General features: G+C 41.7%; 1 protein-coding gene across 4 annotated transcripts in view; it reads right to left on the reverse strand.

Moving 5' to 3' along the window:
- The window catches only part of LOC109952118 (myosin phosphatase Rho interacting protein), a 49,830-nt gene extending 27,186 nt beyond the window's left edge, over positions 1 to 22,644 (reverse strand). For 2 of the 4 annotated variants that reach the window (XM_020586995.1, XM_020586996.1), the window contains exons 1-7: positions 21,592 to 22,644; positions 17,435 to 17,512; positions 17,131 to 17,196; positions 4,967 to 5,118; positions 4,728 to 4,812; positions 4,458 to 4,629; positions 3,829 to 4,273 (exon numbers count right to left, since the gene is read on the reverse strand). In XM_020586995.1, coding sequence (XP_020442651.1) covers positions 3,829 to 4,273; positions 4,458 to 4,629; positions 4,728 to 4,812; positions 4,967 to 5,118; positions 17,131 to 17,196; positions 17,435 to 17,512; positions 21,592 to 21,714 — 1,121 coding nt within the window. In that variant the 5' untranslated portion in view covers positions 21,715 to 22,644. The remainder of the gene's footprint in view (positions 1 to 3,828; positions 4,274 to 4,457; positions 4,630 to 4,727; positions 4,813 to 4,966; positions 5,119 to 17,130; positions 17,197 to 17,434; positions 17,513 to 21,591) is intronic. The other 2 variants (XM_020586998.1, XM_020586997.1) reach the window with 1 other exon arrangement.
- Between the last annotated feature and the right edge of the window lie 245 nt (positions 22,645 to 22,889).

Raw genomic sequence — 22,889 nt, forward strand, 5'->3', positions numbered from 1 at the left:
AGCAAATGAGAATCATGAGGTCAAAGGAACTGCCTGAAGAGCTCAGAGACAGAATTGTGGCAAAGCACAGATCTGGCCAAGGTTACAAAAAAAAATTCTGCTGCACTTAAGGTTCCTAAGAGCACAGGGGCCTCCATAATCCTTAAATGGAAGACGTTTGGGACGACCAGAACCCTTCCTAGAGCTGGCCGTCCGGCCAAACTGAGCTATTGGGGGAGAAGAGCCTTGGTGAGAGAGGTACAGAAGAACCCAAAGATGACTGTGGCTGAGCTCCAGAGATGCAGTCGGGAGATGGGAGAAAGTTGTAGAAAGTCAAAGAAAGTCAACCATCACTGCAGCCCTCCACCAGTCGGGGCTTTATGGAAGAGTGGCCCGACGGAAGCCTCTCCTCAGTGCAAGACACATGAAAGCCTGCATGGAGTTTGCTAAAAAACACCTAAAGGACTCCAAGATGGTGAGAAATAAGATTCTCTGGTCTGATGAGACCAAGATAGAACTTTTTGGCCTTAATTCTAAGCAGTAGGTGTGGAGAAAACCAGGCACTGCTCATCACCTGTCCAATACAGTCCCAACAGTGAAGCATGGTGGTGGCAGCATCATGCTATGGGGGTGTTTTTCAGCTGCAGGGACAGGACGACTGGTTGCAATCGAGGGAAGGATGAATGCGGCCAAGTACAGGGATATCCTGGACGAAAACCTTCTCCAGAGTGCTCAGGACCTCAGACTGGGCCAAAGGTTCACCTTCCAACAAGACAATGACCCTAAGCACACAGCTAAAATAACGAAGGAGTGGCTTCACAACAACTCCGTACCTGTTCTTGAATGGCCCAGCCAGAGCCCTGACTTAAACCCAATTGAGCATCTCTGGAGAGACCTGAAAATGGCTGTCCACCAACATTTACCATCCAACCTGACAGAACTGGAGAGGATCTGCAAGGAGGAATGGCAGAGGATCCCCAAATGCAGGTGTGAAAAACTTGTTGCATCATTCCCAAAAAGACTCATGGCTGTATTAGCTCAAAAGGGTGCTTCTACTAAATACTGAGCAAAGGGTCTGAATACTTATGACCATGTGATATTTCAGTTTTTCTTTTTTAATAAATCTGCAAAAATGTCAAAAATTCTGTGTTTTTCTGTCAATATGGGGTGCTGTGTGTACATTAATGAGGAAAAAAATGAACTTAAATGATTTTAGCATATGGCTGCAATATAACAAAGAGTGAAAAATTTAAGGGGGTCTGAATACTTTCTGTACCCACTGTATCTGAAGCTTTTAGTTGTCCACACAGCTGTGCTATTATGTAAATCTTATTTATAGCTTTATTCAGATGTGACATTTATGAAAAGAGTCACATGACTGCATGATATTTGGCATGGAGCAAAAGGAGGGGAGGGGTGTCACCACTTACTGTTCACCACAACAGAAATGATTCGACTTTGTCCAAGGAAGATCTGCAATTTAGCCCTCTAGACCTAAAAATAGTTTGTGGGGAGAAAAAAAGTTTGATGACACTGGCTGAGAGGCTATGCTCCTAAACTACAAGCCTTCATCATATTCACCCACCATTTCCACTCCAATGCATGAAGTCTGAATACATTTTTGGAACTGGTGAAGGAGGGTATGTTCAAGCTAAAACAAGATGCTGAGTTGGTGTTTAATACATTTCCACTGGGAGAGCTTTGCTGGACATGCATTATTTCCTCCATGCAACTAGGTATGACTGAAAGCCAAACATAAGGGGAGGGATACTTATCATTACCTCAACAAAGGGCGGGGACAATGTTTTTGCTGGCGTTTGTTAACAGTCTAACTCAAAAAGTGATGAACAGATTTTAATGGCATTTTTTGGAGAGGTAGGGTATGGCCCAGCTGCGACAAACTGTGAACACTTTGGTTCGTGGTCAGGGACCACCTCTAAGGCGCCTCGAGTGCCTCGAGTTTTCTTTTACCTCGTGTACACCACAATGCAAGTGGAAGAATAACTTTATAGACTAATGTGACATGAGTAGAATATCACTAAAAATGTGCCTCATGTCTGCGTGGAGGGAAAGTCTTGCTCACTTAAACTCCAAACTGGCTCAAAGGGAACAGTAGTGTTTATGAGTCTGTATGTGGGCACTCCTACTGTCTTCCTCACCTACTTTTCCTTTCATGCCTCCATGGATGGAGGGACTGAATGAGACAGGAAACTGGATCTGGGAGGAAAAAGATGACCCGTCCCTCACCTACTTGGTTTGTTTGAAATGTTGCCGTCTCTGGTGTGTATGAGCGTGTAAAACCTTTGACCTCTTCACGAGCAGCACGGGGGCCAAGAGGCCGATTACTGAATGGAAAGTACAGAGGCTGTGTGTTTATACAGTCTGTGTTTACAGTTAATAAAGTCTGCTGATTAAAAAAAAAAAAAGAAAACTGGGAGGGGTGATTATTAAGAAAGAGGTTTTCTCAGAAACTTACACATAACTAGGATATTAAAAGCACATAAAAATCCAGTAGGCCTTCATTTGACCAAATAAAGTCTGCTATCCCATCCAATAAAACCACCATTTATGTGTGCATATCGAAAGCTTTGTGCGTCACTGAACTGAGTGTGTCTGTGTATGTGTTCATAACTGCCTTTAAAAGGATAATCCAGAGGCTCAAGTATTTCCAGACCACTGTATCTGTAGCATGAAGCTGAGATTCCAAGAACCTGGTTCATCAGGTTAAAGGCAAGAGCCTGATTAAATACCGTACCTGTCAGTGAGAACAGCGTAGTGTTATCAGGCTAAGAATGTCACTTCCTTTACAGTCTGACCTACATGTCGCTGACACATAGAGCCGACTGTTTCATTCAAGCCTCTTTCAGCAATAGGAAATTCTTCATGAATCCGTGAAAGTGAATGTGTTCTTTTATTTAGTCTGATAAACTGTATCTGAATGCCTGGACAATAGATGGGTCCATCTCACATGTGCTTTTCAACACTGGCATTTACAGTGTAAACAAAGCAGCACTTCATCTCAAGAATTTCTAAAGTAGTTTAACTTTTGTTTTGGTGGAACAACCAAACAGTCATGAATTGGTTGTAAATAGATTGATTCATTGATTTTACAGATTGAGAACAGCTTACTCTGCTGCATCAATTTCAACCATTGTGCTTTTAATCCATCTCTTGTGAGTCCCCAAACTTTACAGAAGAACAGGAAGGATGTGCAATAAAGAGGAAAAGTTCAGCTTTCATGTGTAAATAAAGGAACACGCAGAACAAAGTTCTGCACTTCACAGAAGGAAGACAAGCAAGTACAAGATCCGTGGCAGCTCCACACACAGTTCCCCAACCAGTCATCGATATAAAACTTGCAGTTTTTCCTGGGATGAAATTTTAAATATAGAAAATCACCAAAAGGTCAGCAGTCTGACATTAATAATGTTTGCCAAGTGTAGCATCTCTTTCCCCAACTTTGCTTCTTTTAAGACAAAAAACTGGCAACGACCGGGATAAGGAAAGGCGAGGTGAGATAAACCCATGAAAGGGAAAAGGAAACATGGTTTTAAAAATTACAGAGTTTGTAGTATATCTAAATGGCATTTCTCTTACATCTCTCTGTGCTTCTTGTACACAGAAACATCCATTCAGTGTCCTGCAAGAATCCAAAAAAATGAACCTGGGTGACGTCAAATTCCTGCAGGAAACCTAACGGACATTTCTGTGTACAGGAATCATGAAGGGATGTAAGTTAAATGTCATTTGGATATACTACCAACTGAAAATTGGAGGAGTTCTCCTTAAAGGTCACATTTATTTATACTGTTTTGGAAGGACAGCAAGACAGAAGAAGCAGGCACTGACCTTCTCTCGGGGCTGAGGACGGCCTCCCTCTCCTGCCTGTCTGGGCTCCTATACCGGCTCCTCTTCTCAGCCTTTCTGGCCTCTGCCTCCAGCCGTCTGGATCGCGGTGTGTCATGGTGGCTGTAAGAGTGGCTGGACCTCTGGGTGGCTGGGTGGCTGTCAGTGCTAGTCACTGTGCTGCCGCTGCCATCCGAATCCAGAGAGCTGACCGAGTCGCTGATGTGAGAGCCATTGGAGAGTAGGGAGCTGCCAGAAGGGAAGGGGTCACAAGGGGCTGGTGAGAGGCAGCGTGGGACTCCTCCCAGGCTGGAGCAGGAGCCTGTGGGGGAGAGTAGGTCACTGGGTGGCTGGGGTACAGAGCCGTGCAGCACCAGGCCACCCCGGTCTGGTTCGTCTCCGTTCACTGAGCCTGATTCGGAACCCTGGCCCACAGATGCACAGTCACCTAGACAAGAGAAAAAATGAGTGATGTTGGGTGCAGTTTTAGTACACTCACTATATTATACACTTCAATATTCTTGTGTCATCTTGTAGAACTTACAGTTTGTTGATATACAGAACATTGCTCTGCAAGTGAGTTATTGAAGATCACTCTGTTCTACAAATACAAACGTGTTATTCCTCCTTACCTGCAGGGGGCAGTTGTGATCCTTGAGGATGGTCAGCAGCAGCCCAGACTGTAGCCCCCTCAGCCTCTTTTTGGTTCAGCTCCTCCTGCCAGATGATGGAGCTGGAGTCTGGAACCTTCTCAGCCTCGGAGATACCAGAGCAAGTCACTGCTACTTTTGCTGGACCTGGCTCCTGGACAAAAGCATGTGCAACACTCAAGAACACACAAAACGGAAAACTGATATCAAGCTGTGACAAAAGCCTGCTGTGTCTGATGAACAGGGAATTACTTGGGAGGTTGTAGGCTCCACCTTGCGTTTCTTCTTCTGGTTCTGTTTGTTGGTTCGGGGGTACACCACCAGCTGTTCACTCCACCTGAAAACAGACAGTGTTTTTGGCATTTGTGTGTACACATTTTACCATCCCTGACACAGTTATTTTTTATGACCTTAAATGTTTTATTGTTCTTTTGTGCTATATTTTGATTCTTACTGTAATGTAATTTAATTTAGCATTTTTTTACTCTTACCCATTGATGATCTCTTTATTCTCTCCTCTGATGAAGTATTCCTGGTCGGGGGTGATGATGCACAGGGAGTTCTTCTGGCCCGTCTTGGGCTCGGCGTCAATGACGTCCGTACAGAGGTTCATGTTCACAGTGCCCTGAGGCAGTGTGCTTGGCTAAGGGACAAACATGACAAGCACATGCTTATTGTATATCCTGTTTGCTAGCCTATATTATTTCCCTAGTGGTTCAATTCTAACATTATAACAAAAGCAAGTGCAAAAGTGGAACGTACAGTAAAAAAGGCAAATGTGGGAAAAAAATTAAGTCACTGGTTTCTATCCATGTCCATGTCCACCCACTGGTGTGATTCCATGTCGAACGGATAACTGCCCAACATTGATATCACTGGTATCACATTTCAAATAGTTGAAAACTCAAACCACAATGATCTAAAGGAAAACATGCCTTAGTGCTGAGCAGTCTTTCCCAGATTTGACTCAGCCGGTTTAACAGCGAGTCTCTTCCAATCCGTCATTCCTTGTCTGCCTCTCTTTTTTCAGAGGCATCATACATCAGGCCTGAACTGTATGGACACTCCACTGTTATCACCAGCTCACCATGGTAACTAGGCAAATCCTTTCAGTTGTAGTACACACTGGGTGAAAAGGGGAGATGACAGCAATGGGATGCCAAACTAAAGCTGCTTTGTGTGTGTGAGATCGGTGAAGATCGTAGAGCTATGTCTGCTTTGTGAAGCAGCTCCACACACAAAATACCATCTTGGTACTAAAACCAGAAATACAGAGTATTCAGGCCCCGTCACCTTTTGCACACTTTACTGTGTTGTAGATTTAATTTTATATGAATACAATTACCCTTTTTATTCCTCAGTCTACGCTAAATAGCCCATAATGATGAGGTGAAAACATGGGTTTAGAAATGTTAGTAGATGTATTTAAAATCAAAAGCTAAAATCTCTCTTTAGCAAAGCACTCACAGCCCTTGCTGTATCAATCCAAACTGTGGTCAGGTGCATATTCTTTGTTTAAATTTAGTTTGAGATTTGTCCCGGCCTTTATACTGAAGTACACCTGTGGTAAATTGGGCAAACATGTCAATTTTATCCTTGTAAAATTAAATCTACAACACAATGAACTGTGGATAAAATTAAGGGGTCTGAATACTTTCTGAAACAACTCTATATTTAACAGCAAGTCTCCTGTATGCTTTATGTGACTGGATTGTAATTTGAAGATGATCAGTTAGTCTTGTTAACATCAGAGTGAAGAAATCCCCAAAACTTCCTCTCCAACCTTTTGTGTGTCTGCTCTGAATCCTACCACTCTGTTATCAGGCTTTGCTGGGCTATGTCTGCTACAGATGTAAAACAGGTGCTGAGTTTCTTTCTAGCTCCTTTTAAGGCCACTGAACACAGATCCAGCTTTATTAAGATCTGCCTGTAAATGCCTGGGCGCTGCCAAATATGGCTATTACCCTGAGTCGCACTTTAGAACTCAGACGCTGTAGAAGAATTTCCTCCACTGCAAAGAAAACGATCAAATTTGAGGATAAGAGGCTCTAACTAATGATCCTGCAGTGTGGTAAAACTTAAGCCACATTATTTTCATAATGATATCTGTTACCATGAGAATGGTAATATAAAAGCTGAGGCGTTATGCACATTAGTAATCTATTACCACTAGATTACTCTCTTTCTGACCAAACAGTTCAGGAACCAATGTGCCACAGGAACTAAACTCGGGAACTTCTGCACACTGTTTCTGCATCTGCACCTCCACCACATTTATAAAGCTGTAAAGATTAGCCCATCATCAGAAAATGAAGCTTAAATTAAAACTAACTGTGGTATATACAATGCAAGTTTCACACATGGGGAAACTACAACAAAGGTGTTTTACTGTGTTCTAACATGGGTCAATGGATGTAAGGAATGGACTGAAAACTCCACCATGTCTACAAAGTAGATGAGTGTTTGATAGTTATTTAGTCCCGATTTTTAACTGTGGTCAGAGCTGCAGGAATTACCCGAATCAACAGGAAAGTTTCTGCCTAATTTTTTGATAAGAAACCATGCAGCTTTTCTGTGTTACTTGTTACTGTTAGGTGGGGCTTGGATTTCTTAAGCCCAGCTGATCCTGGTGCTGTAAGCAGCTTGTTCCTAAGAAACTATCTTATGCTACTGGCACCAAAACAAAGGAGGCGTATCTGCCAAGGCTGCCATTCAAACACAAACGAATTGTTGTGGGTTTGATTTCTCTACAAGTGGGCCAATTCCATATCCTCCAATTGTGTCTGCCTTCCATAGGGCTGCCTATTTTTAGCTTTGCTATGGGATATTATTAAAACCAATGTCTTTCTCACAGACTCCTTGTGAGATTTCAACCTCTCTGGCTGGCAGGACACGCTAAGACAAAACCAAAAACAATAACAATATAACCAACCAGAGAATGACAACAAAATGCTTTATGCTTCAAAGCAGATGTGGCCATAATGTAATTACCCCATGGTATTTTTTTTTTTTATTATTATTACAGCCCCGGTGCAACAGTAAACGTGGCATAAACTGTAAAAAAGGTTATGAAAAGAACAACAGAGCCAGCTTTAGAAGTGGAGTACACCCACTCCATAAATGATAAATCCTCCAGAAGGCTTTTACTGGCTGAGCCCAAGGCAAGTCTGCCACAGAAGGTTCTAGGAAGGAAATCGCTGTTTTATACAGTGGCAAGAAAAAGTATGTGAACCTTTTGGAATTTCATGGTTTTCTGCATTAATTTGTCATAAAATGTGATCTGATCTTCATATAAGTCAAGAGTACTGATGAATATAATGTGACTAAAATAATAACACACAAAAAAAATTCTGATCTTTCATGTCTAAAGCTGGAAAGGGTTTCAAAGTGATTTCAAAGACTTTAAATTCACCAGTCTACAGTTAGGTAAACAATGTACAAATGGAGACACTTTAGGACTGTGGCTACTCTACCAAGAAGTGGGCGCCCAGTCAAAATGACCCCAAGAGCACAACGAAGACTCATCAATGAGGTAAAGAAAGAACCTCAAGTGACAGCCAAAGATTTGAAGGCATCATTGGACCTGGATAACATCTATGTTCATGAGTCTACAGTACGTAAAACACTGAACAAGCAGGGTGTCTATGGCAGGACACCATGAAGGAAGCCGCTGCTTACTAAAAAGAACATTGCTGCACGCCTGAAGTTTGGGAAAGAGCACATTGACACTCCACAGCGGTATTGGCAAAATGTTTTGTGGACTGATGAGCAGGGTGTCTATGGTAGGACACCACGAAGGAAGCCGCTGCTTACTAAAAAGAACATTGCTGCATGCCTGAAGTTTGGGAAAGAGCACATTGACACTCCACAGTGGTATTGGCAAAATGTTTTGCTGCATCAGGGCCTGGCCAGCTTGCAGTCACTGAGGGGAAGATGAATTCCCAAGTGTATCAAAACATTCTTCAGGATAATGTGAGAATGTCTGTACGTCAGCTGAAAGAAGCTGGGTGATGCAACAGGACAATGACCCAAAACACTGGAGCAAGTCCACAACAGAATGGCTTCATAAAAACAAAAACTACCTTTTGGAGAGACCAAGTCAGAGCCCAGACCTCAGGCCAGTAGAGATGCTATGGAATGACTTGAAGAGAGCCATACAGGGGAGATGTCCAAAGAATATGACAGAGCTAAAGCAGTTCTGCAGGAACAATGGGCTAAAATTCCTCCTGAACGTTGTGCAGGTCTGATCCACAGCTACAGGAAGCACCTGGTTATTGCTGTCGGGGGTGGGGGTGGGGGGGTGTCAACCAGTTATTAATTCCAGGGGTTCACATACTTTTTCCACTACCATTTTGAATATTGAATGAGTGTCTTCAATAAAGACATGAAAGATCTTTTTTTTTGTGTGTGTGTGTTATTAATTTAGGCACATTATATTCATCAGTACTCTTGACTTAGATGAAGATCAGATCACATTTTATGACAAATTAATGCAGAAAACGATGAAATTCCAAAAGGTTCACATACTTTTTCTTGTATGGTACATGGTCCTCAACACAATACCCCCCCATCAAAAACCATAACAGACAAGAACCACTGCCAGTGCTATCAATGCTAGGTCTACAATGATTGAAATACTTTCAGAAAAATAAACAGTGGATTCTGAACAGTGATGTGGTAAAGTGGAATAATCTGACTAAAGGACAAATGACTGACCTACTTTTAATTTTCTAAAACAAGATGTAGGAGTAAAGAGGTCCTCTCCCAACCTTCAGCATGTTCTCATGGTCACTGAACTTTTGACCTTAAAGTTTTCAGGGTGGTCTCACTATTCCCATTTTTAGGGAAAAATCTGCCCCCCCAACTATCTGTGTCATTGTATAGCCATTTCTGGTCCGATTAGACATGTAAGTAACAACAGGGGTGTGTATTTCTCCCTCTTACACGATTCAATACATATCTCGATACATGGCTCCTGATTAGATACAAAAAAAGACACTGCAAAATTTGCAACAATATGATACAGTACAATTCAGAGTGATTGATTCAATTCAAAAGATATGGACTATACATACTTTAAAGTATCTGTTCAGGGTTTAATACTGAAAAAAGTTAGTGTTTCCTCAAAGCAGTTTTGTATTACAAGCAGCAAAAGCCAAATAGATAAAACATGATGTCTGCTTTTTTTTTACCAACAGTAAACAACGGGCACTGGTGAAAAGTAAACCTCCAGCTGCTGTTTCACCTCATCATACAGAGATGGATGCATTTTTCCCTTAAATCCTGCTGACTTGTTACCATGTGCCTCAGCTTCAGAGCCACTGTCATGTGTCCAAATTCCACATGTTCAACAACACAGGCGTGTTCTTGCTAATGAGAGAGCTTATAGCTTCAGTTACTGACTTCAGCCCAACCTGGTGGACTTATCAGCTGGAGTGCTCTGAAAGTAGCTGCTAAGTAGCACTGTTACTTGGCTCAAGCTGACTGCTCTCACAGCAAACTGTGCTCTTTCCATTGGTTTAACATATGTTGCCATTCTAACATTTTGGTGCTCCCAGTATGGCCTACTCGACACAAGTGCTGCATGTTCTGCACTCTGAGGTAGCTGCTAACACTAGCACTGTTTGCTCATGCAGCCGTCTCTGAACTGTGTGCAATGTTGTTCCAGAACCTGCGTTGTTAAAAAGGAGGCGTGTTTGAATGCCAGCAGGAGATGGTGCACACACACACACACACGCACAGACACACGAGAGGCATATGCTAGAGCAGAGCACAGCGAGAAGTAACAGAAAACTTGCCAAAAAAAGACTTATTGGGATATCATATCAATTTTAGACCTTTTCTTTTCTTTCTTTTTTTTTACTCATTTGGTTCAAATTGGTGGGTTTCAACCAATGCAGCCATAAATCTGGCCCTTGTATCGATTTTCTGAATTCTATCAGTTTATCTTTTCACCCCTAAATAACAGCGATGCACTTAACTAAACTATTCCTCATAAGTGTCTGACTATGGAGCAGGGAGCTTTGCTGTGGCAGGCTGTGTGTGGAATGTCTGGGTCTGGGGGATATCTAACGTTTCCTCTGTGGCTTGGAGGGGCCAGGGATCCCTTTCTTTTGCTCTCCATAGTCACAGGCTGCTAGTGCACTACAGTTCACCAAATAAGGGAATTGGAGGGGAAATTCTGCTCTAAATGAGAGAAAGCATCTTGTGCTCAACTTGCGGTGAAAATAGCTGAGCTTTAAGAGGCCACTGCTTCAGATACCCTGCTGTCAACTGGGCAAAAAATAACAAATGATGTCATCCCTGCCTGGACCTTGTTCCACAAGATGATTCAGATGCTTGGACCATGGAGTATGGGAAAAAGTGTTGCATTCAGCTATTGGTTTGTTTTATGATTTCGTAGTGTACCGACTGGGACCTGATGATGATGATCTCACTTCTAATGTTTGTAAGAGTATCATTATCATAGTCATTTTTGTATAAGCATACATACCCTCATCCTGCACTGACGACATTTTTCTACACTAAGAATGACACAAAAGCCATAACCTTGTTACTCATCTTGGTTAATCTATTTTCCAAAGAAGCTGATACATAACTGTATCTCACGTAAGGTATTGTTGTCTTCTTATTCTGCACTGTTTCATTCCATCTCATCCCATTGCACTAGTGTTCCACAAGCTTAATGTACCTTATCCATTACTTGTAATTTGAATCCATGGTCTGTTGTACATCATACATTACCCTACATATCTTACTGTAAATATCAACTGTATATATCCACTGGTAAATTAGTTCTGACTGTACAGACTGTAGATACTGTGCACTCTGCACTGCTGTTATTGGACTTCTGGTTAGATGCTAAACTGCATTTCATTGCCTTGTACTTGTACATGGGTAATGACAATAAAGTTGAATCTAATAACAGCCATGAGTCAATATGACAGTACTGATAAATCAAAATTACTGAAATAAAAGTGCAGACCTCAATAAAGCATAAAAACAGACAAAACTGTCAGTCTGTCAGCATCAGAAGTGCAGGTTATATCAATCTGTGTTTGGCGTACTAGCATGCCACCGCTAACACCGCCTTCAAACTGCTTGGGCTGTGTGCAACGTAGTCAGGAGATCTGGTGTGCCGTTACAGAAACACAAACCGAAGATCCTTGGTCCTTTACATCTAGCTGAAAAACTACCATATGTCTCATAGCATACTCTTTGTGGACAATTTTGTGGCATTTAAAAATCGACCAGGATTTTTTTAGACACAATGGAATACATCTACAGTGGTGTGAAAAAGTGTTTGCCCCCTTACTGATTTCTTATTTTTTTGCATGTTTGTCACACTGTAATGTTTCAGATCGTCAAACAAATTTATATATTAGTCAAAGATAACACAAGTAAACACATCATGCAGTTTTTAAATGAAGGTTTTTATTATTAAGGGAAAACAAAATCCAAAACTATATAGCCCTGTGTGAACAAGTGTTTGCCCCCCTGTCAAAACACTGGTTTATCGCACCTGAGTTCAATTTCTCTAGCCACACCCAGGCCTGATTACTGCCACACCTGTTCGCAATCAAGAAATCACTTAAATAGGACCTGCCTGACAAAGTGAAGTAGACCAAAAGATCATCAAAAGCTAGACATCATGCCGAGATCCAAAGAAATTCAAAAACAAATGAGAAAGACAATAATGGAGCTCTATCAGTCCGGAAAAGGTTATAAAGCCATTTCTAAAGCTTTGGGACTGCAGCGAACCACAGTGAGAGCCATTATCCACAAATGGCGAAAACATGGAACAGTGGAGAACCTTCCCAGGAGTGGCCGGCCGACCAAAATTACCCCAAGAGCGCAGCGACAACTCATCCAAGAGGTCACAAAAGACCCCACAACAACATCCAAAGAACTGCAGGCCTCACTTGCCTCAGTTAAGGTGAGTGTTCATGACTCCACCATAAGAAAGAGACTGGGCAAAAATGGTTTGCATGGCAGAGTTCCAAGACGAAAACCACTGCTGAGCAAAAAGAACATAAAGGCTCGTCTCAGTTTTGCCAGAAAACATCTTGATGATCCCCAAGACTTTTGGGATAATACTCTGTGGACAGACGAGACAAAAGTTGAACTTTTTGGAAGGTGTGTGTCCCATTATGTGTGGCGTAAAAGTAACACCGCATTTCAGAAAAAGAACATCATACCAACAGTAAAATATGGTGGTGGTAGTGTGATGGTCTGGGGCTGTTTTGCTGCTTCAGGCCCTGGAAGACTTGCTGTGATAAATGGAACCATGAATTCTGCTGTGTACCAAAATATCCTGAAGGAGAATGTCCGGCCATCCGTTTGTGACCTCAAGCTGAAGCGAACTTGGGTTCTGCAGCAGGACAATGATCCAAAGCACACCAGCAAGTCCACTTCTGAATGGCTGAAGAAAAACAAAATGAAGACTTTGGAGTGGCCTAGTCAAAGTCCTGACCTGAATCCAATTGAGATGCTGTGGCATGACCTTAAAAAGGCAGTTCATGCCCGAAAACCCTCCAATGTGGCTGACTTACAACAATTCTGCAAAGATGAGTGGGCCAAAATTCCTCCACAGCGCTGTAAAAGACTCATGGCAAGTTATCGAAAACGCTTGATTGCAGTTGTTGCTGCTAAGGGTGGCCCAACCAGTTATTAGGTTTAGGGGGCAAACACTTATTCACACAGGGCTTTGTAGTTTGCATGGCACCCGGCTGCTGTCGTGGAACATGGAACTCACACTTGAATCTGCAATATTTCACAATTGATGTTTGACAAGTCCGAACCCTTGCTGTGATAAACCTGTTTTTAAAATTCCTGTCATAGTGAGTGACTATAGATGTTTGAGTTGTCAATCTGAACGTAGGTCTGAGTTAGATAATGTAATCAAGGTTCGGACTGGTGACTATGATCTTCCCCTGAAATGCTCTAATGGAAAGGATGAAATGAGGAAAGCAGTTCCAATACTCTTAGATCAGAGTATTAATTTGGATATTCATATTTTTTCCCACCATAAAAACAGTGGTGAATGTACACAGCCTACAGTCAAAGATGGACTATGTTAAAGTGTGGGTTCAACAAACAAATGAAGAAAATAACCATCAAATTTTTGAATATGTGGCCAATCTATCCAAGTAATACCAACTTATAAATTTGCTCAAACGTTTTCGGAGATGTGATGACCTACATTAGCTGTAGCCATTGTGCTTATATTATCGCATTCAGTCATTTTTCTGGGCCACGTGTTAAGATGTACGATGTAGTGCTTCATGTAATATGACAATTATATGGTAAGAGCAGCTGAAGGCCTCTGTTACCATAAATATTATCCTCTGTGACACTCATGAGAAAGAAGTGGCAGCTACTGTTAAGAATGAATAAAGAACGAATGACTGGTACCATCACATGTAAACATTCAGGTTAATTGTGGCAAAAAGGCCACGTAGTAATGAATTTCTCTTACCAGTCGGTAGTCTGCATAGTTTACATGTCACCGTTTGCTACAGAGGTGATACCAAAAATAGTACTAGGTACTATCCCCAACATTTGACTGATGGAAAAACAAACAAGGCGAGTAGAGGCAAGTGGAGTCAGTACCAGGTAGTGGGAAAGCAGTTTAAGCCATTTTCGAGACACATAGAACGCTCCCTTCCCCATCACAGAATGCGGAATGCAAGAAGTTGAAAAATCTACTGTATCTGCAATATGGCCACCTCATTTCAGATTAGAGCTCTCTCTGCTAAAGCTAGCCATGTCTGGAATTATTAAACTATGCTTAAGTATGAAACTCAAACAGTAGGAGCTTTTACTCTTGAAGGAAAAACAAAGCCATGTCACTCCACTTGTGGTATTTTTATTTTCAAACATCTTGAATATGTTAGATGAGACCACAATCAAACTCAAATGAATTGTTTAAGTCTTAGGCAGGAAAAAAACCACCAACATATAGGAGGGGACTTGACTTCAAGCACTAAACACTGTAAACCCTGGTGTGTCTTTATACAGCCACTTTTAGATACAGAAATGCAATGTTTATGTTGTTATGAGAGGCTTTAGCAGCACTGGTAGATTGATGAACAGCAATAACAGTAGAGATAACACAATCAAAGGAGTAATAAGACATGAGAGATATGGGACATAGGAATGTAAACCCCAACCATAACCTCAAACTAAATCCTATCTGCCCTCCACTAGTGGCTCAAGCCACTAGGTAAACAATGATAAGCTCGATGAGATCAAGACCATTAAAAGGATGTTATCATCTCTAAGCTTTAGGAGAGTTCCTATCCTTAGGGTCCAAAGCACAAAGCAGCCAATTCCTGACCCACTTTTCCTGCCTTGTGAAGCAGATGAAAAGACCACAGGACAATGAAGCGGACAGTTTTGGAATCACTGTTACAATGAGAGGAAAACACAAGTGCACACCAGCCTGGGTGTCACTGGAAACACATTACACAGTGGAAAAATGCACATGCACACATGCAAACGTGACAGTTTCCTCCCATTGTCATCACTGGCAAAACAAAGAGATTCAGCAACTGTGACTTCAAACTCCTGGTTTGGAGGCATATTCGTGCTATTTCAAAGTTGGTTCATCACTGTTCTGCTCTCTAACAGGCATAGACCTTCTGAAACACTTCATCTCTTTCATATAAATAGTAAGTACTAGTTGAAAACTGCTGCTACCCTGAGTGTAACTTGTAAAATTCAGTGTGTGGACTTGGTTTTAGGGATTAGAATTAGGTTTATGTTAGGGAATGCATTATGTCAATGAGTGTCCTTATAACGTTAGAAGTACAAGTGTATGTGCACACGTTTCTGGCAGGCTGGCTGGTAGTGAGTGGCCCCCAGTGTTGACACACAAGTAGCCCAAGCCCCAGCCTGATCAGCCCGTATGGGTTTGGTCACCCACGTCACATTCCTCTGGTGACACACTACCACCACAAACACAGGCTTACAGCTGGGATGAGGTGACTTCCCAACCTTTTCCTTTCGGTGTTTCTTAGACCCGGTTTACTGCATTTCCCCCATTCTTATCTAGAAATTCCTCTAAAACATGTGGCCAAGTTTTAGCTATCAGTTTCAAAATGTGGTTTACCAACATATTTTGAATAATGCATGTGAAGTGACTGTGCTATAGGGGAGCAGAATGTACAAGACCATTTTTGATAAAGTATGTGTTAATCTGAATTGCTTCATTTACCCCTGTATAAAATAGGGAGCAAGTTTCTGGTGAGGTAGCACATTTTAAACACTGCCGACTTTGTAGTCTCATTTTTTCTGTCAGATAAGCCTCATCACATTCCCAGGCAGAGTTAGGAACACTACTGTGGTGTTTTTCATCCTGCATCTCCTGAACAAACACACTTTTCATATTTTATGTAATGATATTTAATGATCAATGAACAAGATCAAAACTAGAACGATGCAACAAGAGGTGGTCCAAATTGTAAAAGCTGAAGGACATAAAAAGCTTATGATACTGTGCTGTTTTATTTTTTGCACTGATCTTATTTATTCTATTTTAGTCATTTATTGTGGTTTTATTCTGCTATGTAAAGTACTTTGGTCAACTGGATGTTTTTGAAGTGCTATATAAATAAATTTGATTTGAATTGATTTGATTTGAAGCTTGAACCTATTTTGAGTACCACCACCATAACCGTAAGCACAAACAACAAAGAAGAAGAACCAGTTTCATGTGCTGTCCACACTACACTCCTAGAAAAAAATAAAACCCAGAAAAGAGCCTGATTTGTACATGTTGAAAGAGAATTAGAAGTGAGCAACATTAGACATAACTGGAGGTACCATTATGAAGAACTGTGCTACTGGTGCACGCAGTACTGGCATAACTTTCTGTACTAGGCTCTTACTGACTAAAGAAACGGCACTGACATGAACCATGGTTGACCTATACTGACAGCTCTCCAAGATGCTTCACTAACCTCAGGGATGTCAACATTTCAAAATGTTAGAATCAAATCAGGGAAGATCATCAATTGTTGTAGGAAATGATCCCGTCAAGACAGGGACGCCAAATCTCCCAACTAGTGTTAAACTTACCCAGTGGAGTTTCTGACCTCATTAACCCCTGATCTGTTAGAACGAAAGAGCATGGTGTCAAATATGAGTCAGTGCAATACAGAGGTGCCCGATTGTTTGTTTGATCCATAGTCGGTGGCAATAACATGCCAAGGGATGTGCCATAGCAACATACCAGCAGGGAGGAATAAGACTGCTAGCAAGTCAACATAAATGCAAACAGTGCTGAGATTCAAAAGAGTTTTGCTAAACGTTTTCTGAGGAAGGAAATGCATTCAATGCGCACATTGTAGGGGCAATGTAGGGCACTACAACATGCATAATGCCTGTAAATAAGAAATACTGGATGTCTGTAACAAATCTCCACAAGGCAAGACCACAAAATTCCAACCATTCAAAATTAAAACCTTTAACGCTGTTGTAACACACAACCACAGCATGCATCCAAGTATCAACAGTTGTCCTGGTAAGACTTAGTGTTGGCTATTTACTGTTCTGAGAGTGATGTAATATTTGTCCAGTCTTAATGTTCCCTTAGGCAACCTGGCTGCTACAGGACAGAAGTAGTTAGCAGTGAAAATGATGCTCTACTTACGGATTCATCCAGTGCAAATCGCAGACAGCCATGTTCATACAGCACAAAGAATCTTCGTTGCCATTTCTGTCAGAAGAAATTCATCCTGTTAGAATAGCCTAACGAAAATTACATCTTTTAAACATATAGCCAATGAAATTATTTACTTACTGGCTTTAATTGATTGTCTTGTTTAGTTTTGTTATTTTTTGAGTGAATGAAATACACATATTAATTAAGGGGAAGTAAATACATACAGTATACATGCAATGTATATACAGTAATTGCACAAACAAGCAGGCCTACAGTATATACATGCTCTTACCCGGGATCTCTGCATGGGATTGTCAAAGTCAGTTCCCTCAGGGGCCAAGCACAGCCATCCACCATAAATAGGTTTAGCCTGTAAGAGAGACCGGGGGAGCAATTTAGGTAATCATTAAAACTGAAAGAGAGTATGAGCTGAGGGAGCTGGGGGAGGAGAGATGGCATAAATATGAGAGAGAAAGAGAAAGAGAGGCAGAAGTCTTTTGTGGTCCAGATGTTGCCTCTGTTCTCACAATGCATTTTGCAGACACACACAACCAGTTACTGAGCCTTTGGAGTAATCGACTGGGTTTGATGACATGCTTGAGTGCCTCTCTTTCCTGTTTCCCCACAGCAGATTAGACCAGTATGATAAATGCTGACACACTGACTTGTGGCAAGCACAAAATAAAACGCATCTACACACTTATGATTCACTATTGTGGACTTGTTTGACCATAAACTACCTCAGTTCAACAAAGGCAGAACAGTTCAAGGGACATGGAAATGCAAAGAAAGTGCTCCCATAAGGCAGCTCTTTAAACCTGCTGCTCTTTGCTCTCCGGGCAGCAGGTAGGCTCTTTAAACCTGCTGCTCTTTGCTCTCCATCAGTACTGACAGTCCCTAAGTGTTAACCATTAGCAAACAGCTCTCATACTAGTGATCACTTCCCCACCTCTGTCACAAACCCAACCTAAATGTCTGTGCTGAATTATTAGTCTGCTATTCTAATACTGGTTCTGTTACTGCTCCATTCCTTCAATAAACAAATATATGCTTGTAAAGACATGTCTATGGAGGCAGATTTAATTAGCTGAAACTATTAGTGTATTTTGGAGGGCAGCAGGTTGTGAGCCACTTAAATCAAATTATTCTAGTAATTTAACAAACGATGAAACAACGCTGCTCATGCTCTGAGGCAGACAGCTGGAGAGAGAAGACTGCTGTTGGAGAGGGAGAAAACGTGGTGCAACTGTTTCAGAAAACGTTTAGGAGCAAAAGCACATCCCCACATTTGCTCACATGCTTACAAAAAAAAAAAAACACACTGGAGCCAACTACTCTCCTCGCCACTATTACCCCTTCAAACTTGGAGGTGTATTGCCTCTCAGTGTCTGGCGTCACTGGCGACTTCCAAACTAACAAGAAAACTTCACAAAAATCAACTCCGCAGCAACAACGGTCCTGTTTCAACTCACTTTGACAGTGTCACAGTGAGAAAAGCACTGAAGAGTAACTGAAGACTACTGAACTCAAGAAGGGAAAGGACAGAAAACACATACCCATAAGTTGTTTTTTTTAACACACTGTGCAAAAGCAAAAATCCCAATTAACAGAATTAATTTAATATATTTAATATATTGCCCTGCCCTAGTTTTGCCAGTGCCATGTGTCAAAATGAGGTGGTTGCACATCACCTACAACTCTCTGTGATCATGTATCGATGGTTTAAATAAATCTTTGTTGCCAAACAACTGCAAAACTATTCACTGTAACTCCAGCTCAGAACTACTGTCAGACAATGGTTAAAAGTACTTCCTAGGTAGACCTTAAAATATCTCTATAATTGTGCTGGTACTTGACACCACAAATTATCGTACTTGTATCAATTACTACATAGTAGTATATGGAGTGTGGGGCTTAGGGTCATAAAAAACAAGTTGTCATAGAGGCAGATGACAGAAAATTTATTTTGCTGTTGCAAGGATGTACTCAGCCCCTGGTAATACTTCAGAGGCAACAAAAAGCACTGTTACTCGAGTATGAACCACAATATTAGATCAGTGTTTTCAGACCGTATTCTGAAGAGCATTTTAAAAAGATGTGTGTTCAAGATGGTCTGCATATGGCCGTAATTCTAATGGCAACTCAGAAGAACAGGTTCATTCTAGTCGGGGTGCTGTTTTCACTGACCAGGCTTGTGGGTGTCAAAAACAAACATAGCTGGCTGTGACACCTGAGGACCCATGTGAACGTCATCCTATCCTTAATACAAAAGGCTCTCCAAGACACACTGCATTGGCTGGCACAGAGCCATTGAAATGAGCTATAACCATTTTAGCCTGAAGTGATGGCATTTATCCTTAAGTGATGAAACAGCCCATAGTCTCTCACTTGTGTTGTGCCATGTGGGAAGCTTTACAAAGCTTTAGGCTTTGTAAAGTTTGACTCCATTCTGTATCCACTGCTCATAAGTTCACAAATGGGATGTTGAGCAGCTGCCTCTGGGAACCTCTGCTCTGACTTCCCAACCCCACACTTCCTTTCTCACCCTGTGACTCCTGCTCCCACTCCTTAAGTCTCATTACATCCCTGCCTGTCTTTTTCCATCTCTCCCACATACGTGTAAACTTCAGCCGGCCTACATCCGCCATGACTGTCCTGCCTCCCACCACCTCTCCCGGATAGTGTGATCACTTTCTGCCAGCAATGAGAGGCAGCCAAGCTTGACGAACATTCCAGCTCTCTGGGGACAAACTATTCATGTGACCAAGTGAAGACCGTGACACAAAGCTGGAACTCGTGTTGAAATAAAAACTCCTTTTGGAGCACACTGACTGAAATAAAAGAATTCACTGGGGCAGCAGCCCCTCCCCCAGGCCACCTTTTATCCTAGCAGTGTTGAACAAAGACATTGTTTATATCAGACACTGTCCCTCCGACATGAAGCTCTGTTCCGTTTGCATAACTTTTCCAAGCGGGTTAAATGTTTGAACATTGCATTCTCAAGCTCCAACTCCCATTATGGTCAGAATAACTTGCACTTAATTTAGGCCCAATTCATTTAGCTAAATCACCTACTCATGGCATTTTAACAGCATTACACAGCTTTTACAGGACCTTTCTTCTCACTGGCTTACTGAGTTTATCCCCTCTAAGTCAGCCTAGTTAAGCTCTTGAACACTGGGAACATTTTACAAAACCCTGCCCCCAACAAGGCTCAAAAGTTTAACACTGTTTATGTGGTGTTACATAACACAGTTATAGGCCAGTAATAGCCTGGTGCATAGCACTAACTAGCTTGAGGACTGGCAACACTGTGCAAAAGAGCTGCCTGCTAAATGATAGCTGACAGACTGGAGATGTTTTCTAAAGCCCATGGCTGACTGGGCCAAAAGTGGTGAGCAGCGGCTGATGGTGTAAGCCTCTGTGGTTGTGGGTGTTGTCATAAGGGCTGCAGGACAAGTATGGGCGAGGTCAAAGGGAGATTAAAGAAAGTGTTGTAACAATGAGATGTCTATTCTGACTTGCATCTGAAGGGTTAAACTAAGAAACACACTCTTTGGGGTAAAAAAAGCAAGTGCGAACCCCCAATTACTCTCAGAGGAGAAAGGGATGCTGACGTTGCTGTTTGGCTCTTAAACCATGTTCAAGAGCCCATCTGGGATCAATTACAAGACACAGCAGAGACTAGACTGATGATCTGAGAGACAGAAGGAGCCACTCAGGAACTATGCTTATAACAGATCTCCACAGCTGACTGGAGCTTCGCTTCATCTTTAGCCCTCTAAACTTTGCTTTTTTCCCCATTCATGTTCCCATTCAGCTCTACATAGTGGTCGCTAGATGGCTTGTGGGTACACATTAAAAACAACTGCAGATAAACAGCAGCTGATGGTTACAAAATCAATCACTGATACCAAGCTGGCAAGAAAATGCAGCCATTTTCTTTAGAAGAAACCCAGAGGAATTCACTTTCAGCAGTCTGAATCAATGACATGGAAAGAGAACAGAAGAAGGGAAGAAACCATAGATGCCTTGTGCTTCAGGCAAAATAAACACCCTAACTTTCCGTACTTGTTTGCTGTAATTACACTGTTGCATAACAAGTATGTTCAGACTTATTATACCACATCCACATACAGTGTCTGTCTCTCTAACTGGCGCTCTACTGGTCAGTACAACCTAAGTTTTGATATCTATCCATTAGAGGGGCTGTAATTAATGTATAACATAGAGATATCAGATATAACGGCAAGTGTCAGCCTACATTATCAGGGGCTTGACAAGCTGGCTACATGGCTACTAGCCAATAATTATTTTTCACTTCCCAATTTTTGACAGCAGCTCTTGAAAAGGATTGTCTTGGTCTGCAGTCAGTCAGAAGGTTATAAAGCTACTGCAGAATCTTGGTGTTAGTAACACTATTATTACTCTTCATGCCATTTTCCTTACCTGGGTCAAATCCTGATCCGTCAGCAGATGCAACTCCCGTGGTTTGAAACAGTTCTGACATTTACTTTTGTTGAAGAAGTTCGCCTGGAATTTCCTGCAGGGATTTTCTTTTGCGGTAGACATTATAATTAACCTCTTTTAAAAAATCTCTGGAGTAATTTCTCTGGAGGACTTGTATCAGCAGTGAAGCTGGAGATAATCCCGCTGTTTTTTTTTTTTTGTTGTTGTTGTTCCGTCTCTTCTAACGTTATCCCAACTTCGAAAAAGCTCCAGCACTCCGATGCATTTTCAAGTAAAAAAAAAAAAACAGACCGAACAAGAGCTGAATTGCTCAAAGAGAACGTTTAAACCAAACCTCTATTTTGTCCATTTAGCTATATCCAACAGCTTTTTCCAAATAAATAATTAGCTGCCATCAAGCCAGCCTTCCCATCATTCAGTCAGTGATAAATGCTTTTCAGTCCATGGCCTGCAACCACAAAGCGGAATGGAGAGAAAGGTGGCTAATATCCTGTTAGCTTGCCAGTGAATTTCAAATCAATAACGTGTTGGCGTAACGTTAAGCCACAAAAACAACATTTGCACAGTTATCACCCTCAAGCTCCGTGGCGATAGTTCATATTAAGTAGCAGCAGACGTCTGTGTGAAGGAAACAACCCCAAAGAAGGCTTGCAGTCAAACACAGCAGACTACTATCCCATTCGCAACAGTCAATCCATACGAAGTTCACACAGTGTTCCTCTTCTAGGCTGCGGCTAGCCCAGTTAGCTAGCTCGTATATAGGCTAGCTACTCAAAAACCTCTCAACTTGACTTTTAAAGAAGAGACGGCCTGAAAATCCAAACACTTCCTGTGCTTTACTTCCAGATAGAGACGCTACATGCAGGAAAAAGCACCTCTTAGCCAATCACAGATGGCAAAGTGAGTCTTTAGGGTTTGGCTCCCTAACTAGCCTGGTTAGCAGCCATAGGTTTATTTTCTTGTCTCCCAACGAAGCGAGGAGAACATAGAGAACACACACAAGCGCCTGGAATTCTGTACGCTCTCGCGATAGCTGCTCACTATCGCCATCACTTTTTTTGTATAGTCAATGGTCGCCACCCACAGGGAGAAAGTGGTTACTGAGCTGTAGTAAGCCCAATACCTTTTCACTTCGACAGTTATGAAAGTGGATAGCCTTTTAATAATTAGTAGCCACTTCATCAGATTCCTTTAAAGTGTCGGCAAAGTAATGGCTAATTCTAGCAACTATATGTCTTGCTGGTTAATCTATAACAATAAACAGTTTTTATAGGCTT

Source organism: Monopterus albus, unplaced genomic scaffold, assembly GCF_001952655.1.
Source record: "Monopterus albus unplaced genomic scaffold, M_albus_1.0 scaffold434.1, whole genome shotgun sequence".
In the NCBI taxonomy this organism is placed as follows: domain Eukaryota; kingdom Metazoa; phylum Chordata; class Actinopteri; order Synbranchiformes; family Synbranchidae; genus Monopterus; species Monopterus albus.